Here is a 21,287-nt window from a genome sequence, read left to right on the forward strand (position 1 = left end):
ATGACTCGTGGACTTCAACTCCCAGAATTCCTGAGCCAGCCATGCTGAGGGGAAAGGGAGTTTCCAAGCTGAGCCATGTTGGCTCAGGAATTCTGGGAGTTGAAGTCCACGAGTCATAAAAGAGCCAAGGTTGCCTACCTCTGGTATAGGCTGTAAGGTAGAGGCAGGCAACGTAATGCCAGTGAGGCCTAGTGCATCTATAGATATCATCCTAGGTGCTCAGCAGATGTATCATTCTACTGGCAGGGAATCATGGGAATAGTTGTCCAAAAATTTGGACAATAACAAATCAGGAAAAGACTGTTCTGCCTTCTTTTATTGAGATTAAATCAACTGTCCTATAAAGGAATTTCAGGAATTAAATAGCATCGTGCCAGATTCTATATATTGTTCTTTTGACCCTCCATTTTATGAAGCTTTCTTGTCACCATTTCTTCAAAGAATTCCATTTAAAACTCTAGAAGTCTACAAACTTAAGCCGGGTGGGGGGGGGGGAGGGAAAGGCATTTCTTTCCTGTGGGAATAAAAGCCTCCTTTTTAAAAAAGCAAAACAGAGGAAATGTTGTCATGTCTCTTTCTAACCCTGGAGAAAGTCACCTATTCCTAAGTAATTACCATTAATTTCTCAAGAGCCTGAGGGGTGGAGGCGGCCTGATCAGGAATATACAGAAGCGAGATAATCCTCCAAAATTTCCAACTTTACTCACAAGATCACCAGCCCAGCAAATGACGTTGTGGTCTCCAGTAAAAGAGTGTTTCCAGAAACCAGATGATTCACATCTTGTCCTGAACTATTCCCCTTCTACAAAATTAGAAGGGGAGAAAGTCATAGTAAAATACAGCAGAAATTGCTGCTACTTTTTCAAACCGCCAGAAATCTCTCAATCCTGCAAGCAGACAGAAAAGGCCATCAGAAACCCAAGGGAGCAATGAAGATAGCAGAAAATCTTACTAATTAAAAGAAACTGGAGGAAGAAAGCTATCTTGTGTTTCTAAAACAGGAAAACCACAAAACAAAGCAAGTCAGGTTTAAACTGCCTACTTGGGAACTGCTATCATAAACACCACAACTGAACAAGTGGGAGACTAGCAGTGCCTGGGATCAAAGTAAATTATCAAACTTTAGCCTGTAATATTTTCTTTTTGCTAAAAAGCAAGTTGATAAAACTCCAGGCCGTGCAGGTTTAAAAAGAGATAAAAACAGACTGAAGTATATCTGGTGGTACTTCTTCTTGTTGTTGTTGTTAGTTGCGAAGTCGATGGACAACGTTCCTCCAGGTACTTACATCCTGATAAATACCCCCTTTGGGAGTTCAGCTTTTGAAACTTATCTTCGGGAAATTACATGGTATCTTCTATACAGGACAACATCTGCTGAATCTGCCCTTGCTTTTTTTCTTTTTCTTTTAAATTTTCCCTCCTCCTTCAAAGAAAACCCCAAATCCCACACAATGATCATCTACTTTAAAAGAAAGAGGTTGATAGAAAAAATTCTCTCTGCAGTAGTATACTTTAGTTTTTACAACACTGCACCGTGATGACAAAATCTGAAGTTTATTCTGAAGATCAGAATTTAAATCACTGACAGCCTTTCCACCCATGAAATTAAAATAATAGTTAGCATCTGACACTATCATCTGCACTCTGGACTTTAGCTTGCTAACTGGGATAAGGTATTATGGCAGCATTGTGGGGAGAATACTTCTCCCAGTGATTTATAGTTTGGAAAGACCCAGAGATATCTCAGTATGAGCTCAAGAGTAACAAATCTTGCTTAATTTACCAGCCTGTCAAAATTTGTTCTTTCCACAAGGATGTACCTCCTGCAACTGAGTTAAGTCCTTGGATTCTCAATTCCAGGAGGCACTCAAGATTTAATACAGATTCACTGGTGAATGAATGTCTGACATCCTTCACCGTTCAGGAGAAATTATTCAAATTATTCAAATAGATATACAGGTACTCAGCCAGGGCAAATCTAGACAGCACACTAAAAAGCAGAGACATCACCCTGCCAACAAAAGTGCATATAGTCAAGGCTATGGTCTTCCCAGTTGCAAAGTATGGCTGTGAAAGCTGGACCATAAGAAAGGCTGAGCGCCAAAGAATTGAGACCTTTGAACTATGGTGCTGGAGAAGACTCCTGCGAGTCCCTTGGACTGCAAGGCGATCCAACCGGTCAGTCCTAGAGATCAACCCTGACTGCCCTTTGAAACTCAAATACTTTTGCCACCTAATGATAAGGAAGGGCTCATTGGAGAAGAGCCTAATGCTGGGAAAGATTGAGGGCAGTAGAAGAAGGGGACGACAGAGAATGAGGTGGCTGGATGGAGTCACTGAAGCAGTAGGCGTGAGCTTAAATGGACTCCAGAAGATAGTAGATGACAGGAAGGCCTGGAGGAACATTGTCCATGGAGTCGTGATGGGTCAGACACGACTTCGCAGCTAACAACAACATACAGGTACTCAACTTACAGCCATTCATTCAAAGTTACAACAGTATTGAAAAAAGTGAGTTATGAATGTTGCAGCATTCCCACTGGTCATGTGATCAAAATTTGACCGCTTGACAAATGGTTCATATTTATGATGGTGGCATTGTCCCGGGGTCATGTGATCCCCTTTTGCGACCTTCTGACAAACAAAGTCAATGGAGGAAGCCAGATTCAATTAACAACCACGTTATTAACTTAATAACTGTAGCGATTCACTTAACAACTGTGGCGAGAAAGGTAGTAAAGTGGGGCAAAACTCATCCTTAACAACCGTCTTGCTTAGCAACATAAATTTGGGGCTCAATTGTGGTCATTACATTGAGGACTACCTGTATATAAAGCAAGACAAAAAAATCTCACCGGTATCTCCGGTTCTTCTATGTTATCCCCAGATCCCACCACAGTTCCTTGGGCCCAAAAGAATTACAGCAGCCTCGGCCAGAGTTAAAGATACAGCTGCCAGCAGTCATTCCAGATGTTGCTACCTGCACATCAATGTTCTAATAATCGCAAGGTTCTGGTTCCTGCTTCATGTTTGCTATGGCAGCAGATAGTGGGAGGAAGCCGATGGTGGCATACCAGCTGGGTAACAGCAGTAAACCATTGTCATTTTTGCTGTTTCTTTCCCCCCCCCCCGGCTCTTGGTTTAGAACACTTTTAGTGATATTTTACATTGTGTAAGCCACCTCTGCTTTCAAACTGCAGTACTGGAGAAGGTTTTTGAGAGTCCCTTGGACTGAAAGGAGATCAAATCAGTCAATCCTAAAGAAAATCAACCCTGTCTGTTCTTTGGAAGGAGAGATACTGAAGATGAAAGACTTTGGCCACCAAAGGAGGATTGGTTGGAGAAGACCCTGATGTTGAGAAAGATGGAAGGCAAAAGGAGAAAGGCACAGCAGAGGATGGAGATGGTTAGACAGTGTCACTGACGCAGTGAACGTGAATTTGGGAAAACTCCAGGCGACAGTGGAGAACCAGGGTCCTGACATGCTATGGTCCATGGAGTCACGAAGAGTCAGACACAACTTAACCAAAAAAAAAAAACCACCACCCCAGGATTTTTATTTTGATATACATCTCGATAATAAATAATTCTGTTTGGTTTTATCTGCAGGAACAAAGCAAAGATGCACAAGGCTCATTTTACAGATGTGAAAATCAAGCTGGGGACTATTGATTACGGTAGAAAGCCAACAAATGAGCAAAGGACTGCCAGATCTGACAAGATGAGCCAGAGAATGTAAAAAAAAAACCTGCTGAAGGTGACAACAAAACTAGCCGAGCAGGGTGTATAAAGCAGAAAGGAAGGAAGTAATTTGCTAGGATTGCAGTTTACTTTGCAGTCTGTTAATATTAGAAGGGAATCTAGACAATAAATGCTCTTCCAGTGAAAAGAGATGGTTACTCCAAGTCTTCTCTCACTGTTTCTTCAAACTCAATTTATCCTTGGACCATTTAAAAACAGAGAATTAGGTCACATCAGGGATAGCTCATCTTTAAAAAGACCCTCCTTATAAAGATAACCTAGGGCCAATCTTTTGATTTTCCTGGTAAATTAATTTAATTTTCTCTGGTGTTTTAGGAAACAATGTTGGTGTTACTCAATACTGTTTTGTTGACTATGTTATCAACAAGAGCATTTATATTATTACTATTATCTATATGATACTGAAGTTTTGTTGTTTATTAGTTTGGTTTATCAAACAGATGGGTAAATAACCAAAGGTGCTTTTTCAAGAGGCAACTGGACTTTCTTGGTTTTTTTTTTAAGACCTTTCGCTTCTCATCCATGAAGCTTCTTCAGCTCTGACTGGATGGTGGGGAATGGATGGATTTATACTCCTTGCAGACAGCTGGTCATTTGCATTCTTTTACAGAGTCATTGAAGCCACCTAGAGGTTTATCTGTCCTCAGGGTCATCTGAGTAGGTATGGAGCCTTCTTGGAATTGCTGAAAGGACTGAGTTGTGGACAGGAGATAGATGATGGGGTATCCCTCCACCTCTGTTGAGAGAGGGCTATTCAGTTTTGACATACATGGCCTCTTTGACCCCTCTTTCAAACCAGCTGTTCCCCTATTTCAATCTTTTCCCATGAAAATACTTCCAGAACTTCAGAAACTATTTTGTTCCTCAGCCAAATTCCTTCAGCCTGAAATAGTATGTTATCACTTTGACATAAACCACAGAATGTTGTTCTCAGGAAGAAACCAGTCATCAACAACTTGGCATTCTCCGCAGGTCTAGGACTGAAACTTCTCATCACTGAGGATCATAGCAGAGGTGGATGGAAATAATGGATGCTGTAATTTAAAAGCATCTTATCAGGTGCCATCTAAAAGGGAAAATGAGACTTTCAGAAAGGCCAAGGCAGGTCCCAGCACCCTTTCATTTACAGAAAATGTATAACTCATCAACTTTCTCATATTCATTGTTTAAGGCTGATGCTTGCAAGGCAAAGCCTTGCCACGGATGTTTTCTGAGATATATTTTGGTTTAATGGAAATAATGATAAAATTCCAAAGATCTGTACAACTTCCTCAACTGAACTAAAAAAACACCCTGTTCCAGATTGTTGGGAATCTAAGTGTTACAAAAAGATAATTTCTGAGTGGACCCCGACTGTAAGTGACTGGAAAGTAGAGTGTGTCCATGCACTCATACCCAGTGCCTTTTTTGTAAAAGAAAAAGATGCCGGAATTCACACATGTCATACAACCCGCCTTGCCTACCCTACAAGGTTCCATCCAAAAAAAGGTGCCGGAACTCCATTCTGAGTGTTTTATGACCAAAAAAAAGCCCTGCTCACACCCACATATATATATATATAAACATTCTCCATAGCAACGGAATCAAAGAGGTTATCTTCAGAATGTAAGGGCAACAAGGAAATGATTCATCTCATGTTCAAGATTTCTCTATAAGATGGGAAATCCATGGCCCTTCAGAAGCTATTCACTGAATTAGGACTCCACCCCCAGCCTGCAGACCGGCATCAGTCCAGGGCCCATGAGGAACCAGGCCACAAAAGTGAGCAAAGCCCCATTTGCACATGTGCGGGATCCAGGCAGTACGTGAAACCATACCTCCCCAGTCTGCGGGAAAACCACCCTCTATGGAACCGGTCCCTGGTGCCCAAAAGATTTGGGGCTGCTGACTTAAAGGACACTGAGGTTAAGTTCTAATGTGCGTGTATGTTAAATGTGTGTACATCTGAATGATATCAGAATGGGGAAGGCTATTACAGTATATTTGCTCTTTGGAGAGAAAAAACGTAATGGAGAAAACCTAAGCAAATCAATATATGCCCAGCCCTGTTGTTATTGCAAAAACCAGTTAAGCAACCTGAGTCAGCCTGGTTACAGTAGTCAATGACATAAAACTCTTAACAATACTTGAACTGGAATGCACAGATAGAGCTAAAGAAAAATGAAATCACTCAAGAGACAAATTCAAAATTTGTCTTTCATGCCTTGGTATTTCCACAAAGATTATCAGAAGTGGCCATTTCTAATCTTTCATAGCTGGATTTGTTTTTCCTTGACTAAAAACAGTTTTTCCAGCTGCACTACAACACATCTGGAAAATATCATGTTTAGAAGACTAGACATCAACTCCTGTGTGTTATTACCCATTTCAGTTGTCATACTCTACGTTCCATAGTTGAATCTTTACAAAGCTATTAATATGCTGGCGGGGTTTTAGCTTACTTATTTCCCATTACTTCTTTTTTTCTTCTTGGAAAAACCCTAAGTTGTTTATTCGTTTATATTTTTTCTTCATTGTTTAGAAATAATAGTATGCTGGGCCTTCTTTCCCCCCAGCAAAGATTCGCATGTTGCTAAAGACATAAGAAAGAGGCTGTTTATGTGAATCTCAGAAGACTGGAAATTTCTAAAGTTTGATTCCAATGGTTGATATTTTTTCAAGAGAGGGAACAAACTGGAGCTTAGGAAAGTTTGCTAACTGGATTATGGGTAGTTTACAAAGGTCACAAAATGCAGGTTGGCAAATGTGCTGCAATACCCGGTATAATCTTAAGAGATAAGGGCCAGGCACACAAATGTCTAATTATTAGGGCTGGGAAATTTAGTTAATCTACTTATGTTATAAAACCAATACAATCTGCAGCCTATGCAAACTTGACAGAATAAGTCCTGTTGAATCCTGTGGCAGTTTTTTCAGTGCAAGAATTACAGTAGAAATCCATTTTTTTAAAAAAGGCATATATTTAATGAAATATAAAGCCAGCCTTTCAGCAGTTCATCCACCATCTATAGATTGCCTTGATATACATGTTTAGTGCAACAAATGCTAAAATATCTGATTTTTAAGAACCTTTGGTGAGTTCTCATCCTTGTCCTGGTATCGAGATGTTACGATTAAATCCAGAGTTCTCTAGCCAATTTTAATTCCCTGTTATTAGAGGTCCTTTTTGGATACAAAATATGAAAAGTGGGCTTGAACATCAATCCCATAAAAAGTAAAAACCAAAACACACTGTCAATCTGACAATGTGAGTCAATCTGAAAACTTGGGTAGTATTTTGCAATACTATCTGTGGAAGCCTATTCAAAACACCATAAGGAAGTGAAGAGAAGGGATTATTATATATCAATAACAGACCATGTGCTTTGCAGCCAGAAAGTCCTAACCAGCCTACCCAGGGGCTGGGGAGGACTTTAATCCAAAAACCATAACCAAAAGGCATAGATAATAATGGCAGAACAGGGTAAATTTTGGTAAACTCAACTTCCTATATTCTACATTTATGTATGTACTTCTAATACATGCATAAAATATGTAAATCCTAGATCTGAATACCATGTTCTGGAGAAGGTGTCTACAGGCTAAAGAAATCAACCTGTACTAATGTACGTGACTTTAATATTCATATTTGATAGTATCATAAAGCAGGGATTATTTATTCCCAAAATGACTACATCAAAGCTCTCTTCATTATCAACCAGCCTGACTTAATAGGTCAGTCTATGGAGATTCTCAAATCATCCAGGTCATTGTTATCCCAAAAGCGCTTTTTCATGACGCAACTGGATTTTCTTGTTTTTCTTTGAAAACATTTCGCTTCTCATCCAAGAAGCTTCTTCAGAGCTGAAGAAGCTTCTTGGATGAGAAGCGAAACATCTTCAAAGAAAAAAAAATCCAGTTGCCTCCTGAAAAAAACACCTTTGGGTTAACAGGTCAGTGTTTCTCAACCTTGGCAGCTGGGAGATATACGGACTTTAATTCCCAGAATTCCCCATGCTGGCTGAAGAATTCTGGAAGTTGAAGTCCGCACATCTTCAAGCTGCCATGGTTGAGAAACACTGGTATAGGTCATATCAGCCTTACAGAGCTGCCCTGGAAGAGGAAAATCCAGAAAATTCACAGCAAAAATTATAAGACAAGCTAGGATGTTTATGTCAACTTGAGAAAGACGAGCATACGTGCAAGCAGAGGGCAGTGACCTTGTCACACATTCTTGGACCAACAGATCATTTTATTTCTGTAAGCTATCCTGGGAGAATTCTTGCCCTTTGAGGTGGCTTAGAAACATTTAAAATCAATCGATACAGTAAGGCGTAATGAATGAATGATGAATGAAGAACTATTTCATTTATGATAGGTTTCTGTAAGAAATCAATAAATAATAAAGTCTGGGTGCTGCCTCTATTTGCACATTGCTCAAAGGGGACAAAATAAAATGCTGGTCTGTTCAGCAAAACATCACCCATTAGCTGAGGCTGCCAGTTGGTCCAGCATAATTAAACACAGTTTCTCTACATCCCCAACATCCCATCTGGTTGAAAAGAACAACACACCAAACCTGGAGAAATATTCATGCCCAAATCTGCAGCCTGAGCTCTTGAATCTGGAAACATTTTTTCTAAATCTTACATAAAAGAGGAAAGGTTGTGATTAATGATGAAAATATTCCCCTCCCTAAAGTCATATATATTCTCCATTATGCATGCTGTAGAGCAGGGATACACTGTATAAACCAAGAAGCAAAAGCTCCTTGAATTTGGGCCCTTATATCTTTTCAAACTGGCACCTGAATTCTCATTTTTAATTAGAAGATTTTAAAATACATTGTGAGTAATCACATTAACTGAACATAAACTGTGATTGTAGATACATGCAGACTAAATTAAATCAGCTTCAGTCTTGATCCTGGACATTCACTTAACAGAGTAACAGAGTTGGAAGGGACTTTGGAGGTCTTCTAGTCCAACCATCTGCTCAAGCAGGAAACCCTATACAATTTCAGACAAATTGTTGTCCAGTCTGTTCTTAAAAACTTCCAGTATTGGAGCATTCACCGCTTCTGGAGGCAGGTTGTTCCACTGATTAATTGTTCTAAGTATCAGAAAATTTCTCCTTAGTTCTAAGTTGGTTCTTTGATTTGACCCTTCCTAGTTTTGGGACAGCCCCCAGGGCCCCCCTTTTTATGTACACTTGCATGAAAACTGATGTGCCAAGAACCAGGATTGAGAATAAATTGAGGATTAACTTAAGTTCTGAAGTACAATTAACACAATTCTAAAAATCATGATTTGGTTCCATTATCTGTAAATACAGATTGGTCTGACATCAATTTCCAATTTTCCTCTCAAGAAAATGTTAAAACACAAGATTATTCGCTATGATATATATTTATCCTATAGCTGCCAAGATGCTTTAGGCAGAAGAGGAAATTTTTGATAAACTATTTTTATATCAATAGAACCTATAGCCAGTATCTAGCTGAGCCTCATTTCCTTGCAAAAAAGATGGTCTAAAATAATTTGCATGCTTTCAGCTGGGTACCCTGGAAATTTAATGGAAGGTTAACTAATACTTTACATAGAAAATATGATTATATTAGCCTCAACTCTCTATATTTCTAATATAGCTACTCCCAACACAAGCCCTATAAGCGTTCCTGAAAACCCTGTATCCTATAATGGCAATTCCAGCCTCAGCCTGCTGTGAACTTTGTTCTCAAGTAATTGTGCACTGTACATTATTAAGTTGTGGTTATTTTCAAGATTAAACAGTGCAGTGTTTGTACCTGCCCAATCTTTGTCATGGGTGCTTGAAAGTTCCTTTTTGAGAATGCCTTACAGACAAGGCAGTGGTGATTGATGTTCCCAAATTTTATTTCCATGCATTATTTCACTGATAAAGGTTGAAGAGGGAGAAATAGAGACTAGAAAATACGATGGTTGACATTTTGCTTTGGAAAATAAATCCCATGCCATTAGAAACAGATATGCTTTTCTTTCTTCGGGTCACTTTAAATATCAAGATTTACATTTCATTTTGAGCTTTCCAAAGGATAGTACACAAAGTTTGTATAGAACAGGAAACTCGGAGGCAGCGTGTCAGTCCAAATGTGTAGAAATTGCTTTCTGTCCGGAGGCAAAACAAAACAGAAGCCAAACAATCTGATCAAACAAGCTGGCGTTAGAATTTTCTGATTGTCAAACTCCTGACTCATTTCTACACCTACAATTTACTTGAAAGCAAATTAACACTAACTTGTCTGCTTGTTACTGAAAGGGCTGGCTCTGTACAATAGAAAGCGTAATGAAGTAGTAAAGATGTGGATGACACCACTAAATGGGGGGGGGGGGAGAAGCAATAAGCCATAAAGGGCGGGGAATAAGAAACCAAGAAAGCTGAATGGCAAAATGGTGTTCTCAAGCCATTTTTTTTGGATCATCAGAGGTTATCATACTCTTTTAGGTCTCTGATGGCACTGGTGCTATGGAATTATCTGGATACTACCACCATTCTCCTAATGGACCTCCTACTAAAGATGCCATCTGAAGAATGATAGGTCCTGAGTAGCATGCAAGAAATAATGTAGCACCCTCTCTTAACTTTGGGCATTGCATTTGGAATGCAGTGTCTGGTTTCATAAAATCACAATCAAAAAGATGATTTGTGGATGGAGAGGTAATGAGACACCTGTAGGCAAAATGGGGGGCATGCAAGTCTAATAAATAAATAAAAGGCAATAACTCCAATGCCGATGAGGGGTCATTTGATCTGTTGGTAGCAATATCAAGCAACTTAGCGCACAACTTTTATACTTAAGCAGAACATATAAGAAAAAGCATTAATCCTTACCTTCAATCTCTCTTGGCAATGCCCACCCTCTAACATTACTCAATACTGCAGAAGAAAGAGGTAGAAGACAGCTGATAGACACACGTGATATGAGCGTGCCATCAACATTCTTGAAGGGCATACCGCAATTAGTATACAAAGAAGAGACATTTTGGAGATTTTGTACTGTGCCTTATGTACAATGCAAATATGCAAGGATTCCAAGACCCATGCCGGGAGGGAATTCATAAGAGTGGCAGTTCCAATCCAGCTTGCAGAGGATGTACCGAATTATTAAAAGAAACATGGACTCCTTTCCAACAGAAGCACAAATAATTTGCTACCTTATCTATGTACACCTTTGCTTGGAAGGACTGGGTCCCCAAGTAAAGATACACAAAAGTGAAGGTTTCATACATACTGCAACTATCCAAAAGCAAGACCAACTGACAAGATGCAAACTCATGATGTGGCTCCATTTGCTTGTGACTTAACATGTCAACCCAATATATTAGACTATGTTTTATAGATTAACCTATTGTGTAACCTAGCTCACTATGGTTTATTCAGTAAACCATGATTAAGCACATCAAGGCTTTCAGTATTACATGAATGTTGCCCCTGAGGTCAGTGGGGGGGGTGTCTCTTCAGGAACCTTCAAACCATCTCTAAAGTCGTAGATCAGACATGTCAAACACAAGGCCCGGGGGCCAGATGCGGCCGTGAAGTGATTTCATGCGGCCCGCGAAGCCATCCTGGAAACAGTGAGAGAATGGCCCCCACTGCCTTGGCCCTGGCCCAGAGACCCTCCTTCTGCCAGAGACCCTCAGATCTGTCCCACTCCTGCCCAGGCCCCCATAGGCACCCTTGTTGCAAACGATGTAGAGCTGGTCACGCCCACCCCGTAGGCCATACGCACTCCAGCCACGCCCACCCAGTAGGCCATGCCCACCCTGGCCACACCCACCCGGCCCCTTGAGGGCAACCGCACTGCTGATGCGGCCCTCAATGAATTGAGTTTGACACCCCTGTCGTAGATAGACACTGTAGCTCCAGGCAACGAAAAAAAACAATGTTCACCAGGATCAATTCAACAAATGAACCTAAAATGGAAACCATGCACTAAGTACACCCTTCCATCAAAATCATGTTTCTTTATATTGTTGTTTAACTGATTCTCAACAACCAATCAAAGGTGGGAAAATAACTAGACAACCCAATATGTAATGCTACAGTATACCCTTCAAACAAATAAAGTGTTGCCACAAAGCAAGGAGAACAACAATGTTGGAGGGCTTCTCATTGTTCTGTTTGTTGCTGCTTCAAGAATCTAGTTCAGATTACCTTAATGGCTCTCCCACATATCAGACAATTTGGCTCCTGAGCTCTGCCCCTAAAATGGAAAATTGCCTATCAACATTTGGAGACTTTCGATTCTTTCAATTTAGATATGGGCATTAATACCTTCAATGGCTTGGTCTTGCATCAAACAATTTTTAAATGCATCATCAACTGTTAAATCATGTGGAGGGCTTCCCTCCCCTCCCATTATACATAAGATATACCCAAGACTTTTTTTCCCCTGCAGAGAACATAATCTGTGGCTCCTCTCTATTTCATCCTACACAAAATGCAACTAGGCTAGAGTTATCTTCTAAAAGATACCAACAAAGGTAGACTTTTTTGCTCTTTTGCGGACTCCCAACCCTGAAGTAGGCCATTACGTGCTTAAAGGCAAACATTCAGGCTGGCAATTTATATAAGCTTTAGAGTGCTCTGGAAGATTATGGAAGGCAGCCAACAATTTGTACTTCCAATATCAAACCTTCAGCTGAGGACAAATGGAGCCGCAGTTCCAAAACTTTGCGACACCCAACTAGCTGAACTTCCAGTGTCTACATTTGGTTTCATTAACAATAATTTCTCTACATTTGGATTTCCCCCTCCAACAGAAAATAAGGACATACCCGCTGATTCCAACCTGGGGTAACTACTTTTCCTTAACATACCTCCCCCATCTTATTACACAACATAGTTTTCCAGCAGAGAAGGAACACTAATAGTTGGGGGGGGGAACCTATCTTGAATAAAACACGATTAGATTCGTTGCATGAAGGAATAGGGAAGAGTGAGGCGGGCCCAGGAATCGTATTTCCTTTAAATCTGAAAAGGCTGAAAAATTATGTAGCTGGGTGATTTCTTTTTCCGAAAGGGTCACTCATTTGAAAGAGGGAAAAAAAAGGCCTCCCACCCAGGCGTAATCCAAGATAATTAAGAGAAAGCATTTCCAAAGAGTTCATCTTCCATCTCCTCGTTTGACAGTAACCAGAGATAATTACTCCGTTCCACTCATCTCCCCTTTAGAGTCCCAAAGAGCCTTTGCCGACTCAGCAGATTCCCAGCTCACAGGAACCGTCTAAGCCAGCGTTTCCCAACCTTAGGAACTTGAAGATGCGTGGACTTCAACTCCCAGAATTCCCCAGCCAGCATAGCTGGCTGGGGAATTCTGGGAGTTGAAGTCCACGCATCTTCAAGTTCCTAAGGTTGGGAAACGCTGGTCTAAGCTACCATTTTAAGGGCTGATCCAGAAAACAAGCCCTGAAAACACACACAATTCAAACCCAGACACAGGATTCATCTCCCCTTTCCCCGACATCCACCCCAATTATAATCCCGTGGCAGTTCAAAGGGGGGGGGGTAGGAAACGCGGCGGGAAGAGCTGATCCATCAGCTGTTAACCAAGATCCGAGTTTTGTAACTGCTGTTTTTTTCACGCTTCCTAGTGCGTTCAATTTAAAAGCCCGAAGGAAACCACATTTTTTTATTATTATTATTTTAAGCAGGGGGTTGTAGGGAAGAGGAGAAAGAGAAAAATAAACGGGAGGAGGGGGGAGTATTTCTTCCCCTCTGAGCAACGGAGGGTGGCTTTATTTATTTTTAAACCCTTTCCACCCCCACCACCCCACCTCTCCCCGGCGCTTGGTTAACCCGATCGCCAACTTTGGAACCCCGAAGGGAAACCCCGGGATCACGCCTTACCCCGCCAGAACAGGCACGATTCACACGACAAGCAAAAGGAGAAGCAAAAATAACAGCCAGCGCAATTCAGCGCGAACGCTACGGAGGGCTTTTTGTTTTGAATCCTTACCTTGACTGGGCAGCCATAGTGAAGTCTTAGCAAGCCGGGCGTCTCCTGGCCATCAGCGGACTTCGGGGCCCTTCCCTAACCCCCCACCCGCCAGAAACTTCCCGGCCATTTGCCGAACCCCTCGGCCAGCCCGGGAAAGACCAAGCGCGGCAGGCTCCTCCGCTCTCCCCCACCTCGGCAGCTTTCCCCGGGAGGGGGGCCGGCCAGCCAGCCAGCCAGCCAGCCGCCCACCTTGCTAGCTCAGCCCTGCGCTAATTTTGATCGACATCCGGGCACCCGAGGGCCTCCTCCAGTCCGGCTAGCTAGCTAGACGTATTGCAAGTCAGAAGGGAAGGGCCGGCAGAGGAGGAGGAGGGGCAGGGCAGGGCAGGGCAACCAGGGGGCGGCTTTGCTCCCCCGCCTCTGCACCCGCGCAGGTAAGGCCGGCCCGGCAGTCATGCCTGAAGCCGGGGGGGGGCTGGAGAGCCGCGTGCGTAAAGGCGCGCGCGCCAACACCGGGCCAAGGCGCGCGCTCGCCGATGAGGGGGGGGGTGAGGGGAGTCCCCCAGCTCGCCAAGCGCACGGCGGCTTCCCTTGCGCGGGCTGGCTGCTTTCTCCAGCCCACCCACCCCCCCGCCCAAGTTGGCTTGGTACAATCCGCCTCCTGAAATGGACATGGTGTGCTGTCAAAGGCCAGAGGACGGAGGATTGGCTGGGGAGAGAGAAGGACAAGCTCGGCTGCTGGACCTATCGCTGAGGGGCAAAGGCGCGGGAGGGTTCCCCGGAGGGCGCCGAGAAAGGAAGAGCGCGCGGAGGCGAGAGGAAGGCGACCCGCCGGTGCCCCGCGATGCCCGACGGGCCGCGCAGTTCTCCGATGTCCCCTTAGCTGTCACAGGGGTCCTCCAACTTGGCCCTTTTATGACTTGTGGACTTCAACTCCCAGAATTCCTCAGCCAGCGTGTCTGGCTGAGGAATTCTGGGAGTTGAAGTCCACAAGTCATAAAAGGGCCAAGTTGGAGGACCCCTGCTCGGCTTAGCAAGACCGCGCCAGGGATTCTCCAGCTGGAGGAGAAGGAGAGGGGGGGCAGGTGTGGTAGGCAACTGCCAAGGGGAGCAGCTGTGCCAGCTGTGCCAGCTGAAAGATTGTTTGCATCCAGTGCTTTTTTTTTGTAAAAGAAAAAGGTGCCGGAACTCACACATGTCATACAACCCGCCTTGCCTAACCTACAAGGTTCCATCCAAAAAAGGTGCCGGAACTCCGTTCTGAGCGTTCTATGAGGAAAAAAAAGCCCTGTTTGCATCATATCCTTGCCTTGTTTAGGGCAAGAAAAACTTAAATGCACAGGTATGGAATAGGTGGTGCCTGACAAAACAGTAGTAACTGCGAGAGGGAACTTGGAGTCCTAGTGGACAATCACTTAAATGTGAGCCAGCAGCCAAAAAAGCCAATGCAATCCTAGGTTGCATTATCAGAGGGCTAGAACCAAGATCACATGGGGTGTTAATACCACTGTATAATCTCTTGGTAAGGCCACACTTGGAATAATACCCACTTTTGGTTGCCACCATATTAAAAAGAGAGAGAATATAGATAAAAGCAACAAAGATGATTAGGGGACTGGAGGATAAACATAAGGGAGAATGTTTGCAGGAATTGGGTATGTCTAATTTAATGAAAAATAGGACTGGTGTGTGTGTGTGTGATACAATGTTACAATATCTAAGGGCCTGCCACAAAGAAGAGGGGTCAGCCTATTCTCCAAAGCACCTGAAGGCAGGACAAGGAGCAACGGATGGAAAGTAATCTAAGGAGAGTATTAACCTGGAACGAAGGAGAAATTTCCTGACAGTTAAAACAATGGATCAGTGGAACCACTTGCCTCCAGAAGCTATGGATGCTCCAACACTGGAGGTTTTGGAGGTTTTTAAGAAGAGATTGGACAACCATGTGTCTGAAATGGTATAGGATTTCCTGCTTGAGCAGGGGGTCGGACTAGAAGACCTCCAAGGTCCCTTCCAATTCTGTTATCTGCTATGAGCTTGGCACAAACCCGAATCCCTGAACTGACTACCCAGGTGGCAAAGTTCAAAGATTTATCGAAGCCCTTGCCCCAACTCTGCATGGCATCCTTGTTCTGGGTTCTCCTCACAAAGGGAATTGCACCTAAGCCAGCCACCTTTTCAGCTTGCAGCTCATCCAGCAGTTAGTTGATACAGTGCATCACAGAAAACTGGGTAAGCCCCTCATGTGAACACCCCATTTTCCCCTCACTGCTTTCTGCCAAATGAAGTCAGTGCATGATAAAGGAACATGTCTATGGAGATTCTCAGTCATCCAGGTCATGGTTGTCCCAAAGGTGCTTTGTCAAAAGGCAACTGGACTTTGTTTTTCTGAAGAACTGAAGAAGCTTCTTGGATGAGAAGTGCAGCGTCTTCAAGGAAAAAACGAAGTCCAGTTGCCTTTTGAAAAAGCACCTTTGGGATAAAAGGAGCGTATACAGAAAACACGAAAGTATTGGTGGAATGATTTGGATTATACTGAGTCCTGTTGTCGTCTTGAAGGGAAATGATGACTCTGTCCGATTGTGATTTATACTGAGTCATCATGCCATGAAAGGGGTGTCATTCCTGCATGATCGTCTGGGTCAGTTAAATCTACTGATTTCCCTCCAAAATGGGCCTGCATTGATTTTCAATTACAGACTAGTATAGTTCATTGGAGGAGGGGGGGGGGAAGGCCCACAGAAAAAGCACAGCCCATTGACAACTCTCTCACTTAATTTATCCAGCACTTTGCTCTACATTGGAGCAGAACATAATTGTTGTTATGTTTCCTTTATTCAAATATTGTTAAAGGATAGAATATTGGTTTCAAACAAAATCTCTTTTGTAGAAAGTAAAAAATAATGCCTTGGTCAGGCACCAAGCGTTTTCTTTTTTAAAAAAAAATATCACAGCATAAAGCAAATGGTATTTTTAAACCATTTACAGGCAGTCCTCGACTTATGACCACAATTGAGCCCAGAATTTGTGTGAAGCGAGACAGTTGTTAAATGAGTTTTGCCCAATTTTACAACATTTCTTTCCACAGTTGTTAAGTGAATGACTGAAGTTGTTAATAATTCAGTTGTTAAATGAATCTGGGTCTTCCCCATTAACTTTGCTTGTCAGGTGATCGTACAAGGTGATCAGATGACCCCGGGACATTGCAACTGTCATTAAATAGGAGCCAGTTGCCCAGTGTCTGAATTTTGATCACTTGAACATGGGGATGCTACAACAGTCGTAAATATGAAAAATGGTCATAAGTCACATTTTTGGTGCTGTTGTAACTTTAAATGATCACTAAATGAATGGTTGTAAATGGAGGACTATCTGTATTTAGCAGACATTCCACCTCATTTCTGTCACACCTTTAAATAATTCTTACTAAAATCATTGCACACACTGTTTTATGAAAAGTGTGTGGCTGGCATTATAAACATATTTACATTTTAAATTAATAGAGTGACTACTTGCAATCTCTTTACTTTGATTGCGTGCATAATTGTTTTAATTCCCCAGTTATGAAGTTTCTAGAAACGCTGGAGCTAATCCCTTTATTTTATCCAGGCCTGTTTTTGTGCTGTCTTCAGAATACTAGGGAAAAGAAAAACCAATGTGACTCATTATTTTATCTATACAGTCTGTTAAATATGGCTAAAATAACACTGTATCAAAATAATATAATGTATTATGTATGCTTTATAACAATACAATAAACAAATTAAATTTCAAAATATTAAAATTGATTAAACAAAATTAAAAAGAATAATTAGTTTTTTTAAAAAAATTATTAATTTCTGGTTTTTAAATCACTCATTTTTATTTCAACTTACTGTGGAAATATATTCTTCAAAATACAAAATGCATTATTTGCACTGTATATGGACAGCCTAGGTCCAAGGAGTTTTAGATGATACATCTCCTTGCTTATATTACAGCTTAGACCAGGGGTATCAAACTCAATTTCATTGAGGGCCGCATCAGCATTGTGGTTGCCCTCAAGGGGCCGGGTGGGTATGGCCAGGGTGGGCGTGGCCTACTGGGTGGGCGTGGCTAGAGTGTGTATGGCCTACTGGGTGGGCGTGGCTAGAGTGCGTATGGCCTACTGGGTGGGCATGGCCAGCTCTACATTGTTCGCATCAAGGGTGCCTATGGGGGCCTGGGCAGGAGTGGGACAGATCTGAGGGTCTCTGGCAGGAGGAGGGTCTCTGGGCCAGGGCCAAGGCAGTGGGGGCCATTCCCTCACTGTTTCCAGGATGGCTTTGCAGGCCACATGAAACCACTTCGCGGGCCAGATCCGGCCCCCGGGCCTTGTGTTTGACATGTCTGGCTTAGACCATTGTTTCAATGCACTAAAAATTGAAAGCAAGTTTTACGACTTTTTAAAATTAAAAAAAAACATAGGGACTTAGTTGTGCAAAAATCTGATAGATTCCCCATTTCCGGAAGTAAAAGCTGTTTTTTAAGAGATTGATTCTGTGTTGAAAAGAGAATTAAAGGATTTTTTTTGTATATTTTTCCAAGAAGAATTTATTTCAAACAGGATTTATTTATTTGCATTAAGGTAAATTTCAAATATTGATTCTGCAGGGTCCAAAAAATAGGAAGAAGCACGAAAGCAAGAAAAAGACAGGCTGGGCAGATTGTTGCACAAGTATTTTAGATTTCAGAGCAACCCTGATGGGGAAAAACCTCCAATTGCACATAGATGCAGCAAAGATCAAATAAAGCCTTCAAGGTAGAAGAACTGTGTGCTTACCAGCATGTTAGCTTTTATCTGGGAAAAAAAGGAGCTGTCAGGTTAGGGGAGAGCAAGTAACACAAGGACAAGTAGATAATCAAAAGCCCTCAACAGAGTAAACAGTGCAAAACAAAGATATAAAGTAAATCAGCCTCTCCCTCTTTCTCTCACACGCACACCATTTAAAGCCCAAGAATAAGGAAGAAGGAATGCAAGGGGTTCCAGTGCACTTTAAAAACTCCAAGCTTCCAAAGGTCTCAGATGTGACAGGGCAAAATATAAAAGTTGAGCTATTTCTGCATCAGAAGCAGCACACACACCCCACACACATTACTCATCTGAACATTATTGGCACCGTTTTATAAAGCCTTTAGTAAGACCACACTTGGAATACTGCATCCAATTTTGGTCACCACAATATAAAACAAGATGTTGAGACTGGAAAGAGTGCAAAAAAAAAAAAGAGCAATAAAGATGATCAGGAGACTGGAGGGTTTGGATTATATTGTTGTTTTAAATGTATTTTAATCTATTGTTGTAACTTGGGCATCTCGTTTAATTCTTTTTTAATTTTTGCATTTTGTATTTTTATATGTTTGCCCTGTTCACCGCCCTGAGTCCTTCGGGAGAAGGGTGGTATACAAATAAAATTATTATTATTATTATTAAAACATTAAGAAGAACGGTTTCAAGAATTGGGTGTGTCTAGTTTAATAAAAAGAAGGGCTAGGGGTGATGATAGCAGTGTTCCAATATTTGAGGGGCTGTCACAAAGAAGAGGGGGTCAACTTAATTTTCCAGCAGCAGAAAGCAAGACAAAAAACAATGGATGGAAACTAATCAAGGAGAGAAGCAACCTAGAACTAAGGAGAAATTTCCTGACAGTGAGAACAATTAACCAGTGGAACAGCTTCCCTTCAGAAGTTTGTGGTTGCTCCGTCTCTTTTAAGAAGAGACTGGACAACCACTAGTCTGAAATGGTATAGGGCAGGGGAGTCAAACTGCCAGCCTGCAGGCCGGTGCGTCTCGCCAAAACTGCGCCCACCCCATTGCCGGCAATGGGGGAAAAGTCATGATACATTGTGACATGTCATGTGACCTTGCGAGTGTGACACCCCTGGTATAGGGTCTTCTGCCTGAGCAAGGGATTGGACTAGAAGACCTCCAAGGTCCCTTCTAATTCTGTTATTTTGTTATTTACTCTGCTTTTGGTTATTCTTCCCACCAGAAACCCGATTAATAACAGTTCTTTGAAAGACCTTTGCAATTCATAGCGCAGACAGAAGCACACACACAAATTGGAGCAGCATCTGATAAAATACTGATGCAAACTTCAGCCAAGACAAATGAAGACTCATTAATTAAGATGATAGTCTTAACCACCATTTGCATCCCAAAACAGTTTCTCTACAGTGGAAGGTGAAAGAGTCAGCCGCCTATTGTGACTCCCAGTGCTTTAAACATGCAAATAAAGGCCTTTTCATTTTACTTAGCAAATAAATGAACTCCTACTGAGGAAGGGTTGTCCCCCCCCCCCATCCAAGCAATTTGCTGAAATAATCCAGTTTCCCCAGTTAAAATTGTTCATAGCTTCAAAATCAGCACATAAAATTTGTAGAGAAAAAGTACAGTGCATCCTAGAACATTTACTATAGATATTCCTTTGTATTCAGGAGTCAGGGTTATCTTACACACTTTCACCCAATACTTGTAGAAAGTACCCTTTGAAAATTTGCTGTCAATCGTGAACCCTATAAATGGAGAGCTTCGCTGATAAAAATTATACTATTTATCATCAATAAATATTATGGTGTACACTTTGTCCAAAGCCAGTCATAAGACCACTTCTAATTTCAAACAGTCACTAAGCGAATGGTTGTTACGTCGGGGACTCTCTGTATTCACATGCTTTCTACCTTTCAGTCACATTTCCAAAAGAATTGCTTCAAGAAAGGCCAATGTGTGTTCAGAGAGGGTTGTGGTGGGCAGTTAGGAGGGTGTTTAGTGTGCCAGAATAGCTGAACACAGAATTTCAGCAAGAGGCTACAAGCAGGAATCTCAACATTTTTGTAAATTGTTCTTCCTCATCTACACTACGGCAGATGTAGTTTTCTTGAGTTATGGCACTTCATCAGCGTGTTACCATTATTCTGGAAAGCTTAATAGTTTCATTTTCCTTGTTCTACAGCAGGGGTAGGATAAGATTATCTGTACTTCTAGATAAGTCAGGAATTCTGGGAGTTAAAGTGCACAAGTCATAAAAGGGCCAAGTTTGAAGACCCCTGGTTCTACAACAACAGGGATGCCTTTGCAAGCAAGTGAATATAACATATGCAGAAGCTTATGTGTTCCTGACAGCGAGAGAGGAAGCTGCAAAGAGTGTTAAATAGCTTAATTTATATGCCAGTTGAATCGAGGCAAGAATGCACAGGCAGAAAACAATTTGTTCTTCAGATTCACTGTAACCGTCAGATCTGTGTGATATTGGATGCAGTTTAAGAAAGATGCATGTCCAGACAGAACAGTACTCCAGAGAATGGCATTATTTTTTTTACATTTTAAAGTTTTGGTTTTAAAATTTGAACATGCACCTCTTGTGATCTAGGAACATTAATGTCGAACAGCCCAAATTAGCAACCCTCAAGCACTTTTTAGTCAAAAGGCAGTGGATAATTTTTAACTCTAATGGCAGAAAGTGAGGAAGAACTAAAGAGCCTCTTGTTGCGAGTGAAGAAGGAGAGTGCAAAACTTGGGTTGAAAATAAACATTAAGAAAACCAAGATC

The 21,287-nt window shown here is 41.9% G+C and overlaps 1 protein-coding gene across 4 annotated transcripts in view; it reads right to left on the minus strand.

Moving 5' to 3' along the window:
* The window catches only part of AFF1 (ALF transcription elongation factor 1), a 161,504-nt gene that overhangs the window by 125,937 nt on the left and 14,280 nt on the right, over positions 1-21,287 (minus strand). The window contains exon 1 of one of the 4 annotated variants that reach the window (XM_083367561.1): positions 13,739-13,907. The exons of the other annotated variants lie outside the window; for them this stretch is intronic. Coding sequence (XP_083223687.1) covers positions 13,739-13,755 — 17 coding nt within the window. The 5' untranslated portion in view covers positions 13,756-13,907. Of the gene's footprint in view, positions 1-13,738; positions 13,908-21,287 lie in introns of those variants that run through there. 4 annotated transcript variants of the gene reach the window in all.

The sequence above is a fragment of the Vipera ursinii genome (genome assembly GCF_947247035.1).
Source record: "Vipera ursinii genome assembly, chromosome: 7".
NCBI lineage: Eukaryota > Metazoa > Chordata > Lepidosauria > Squamata > Viperidae > Vipera > Vipera ursinii.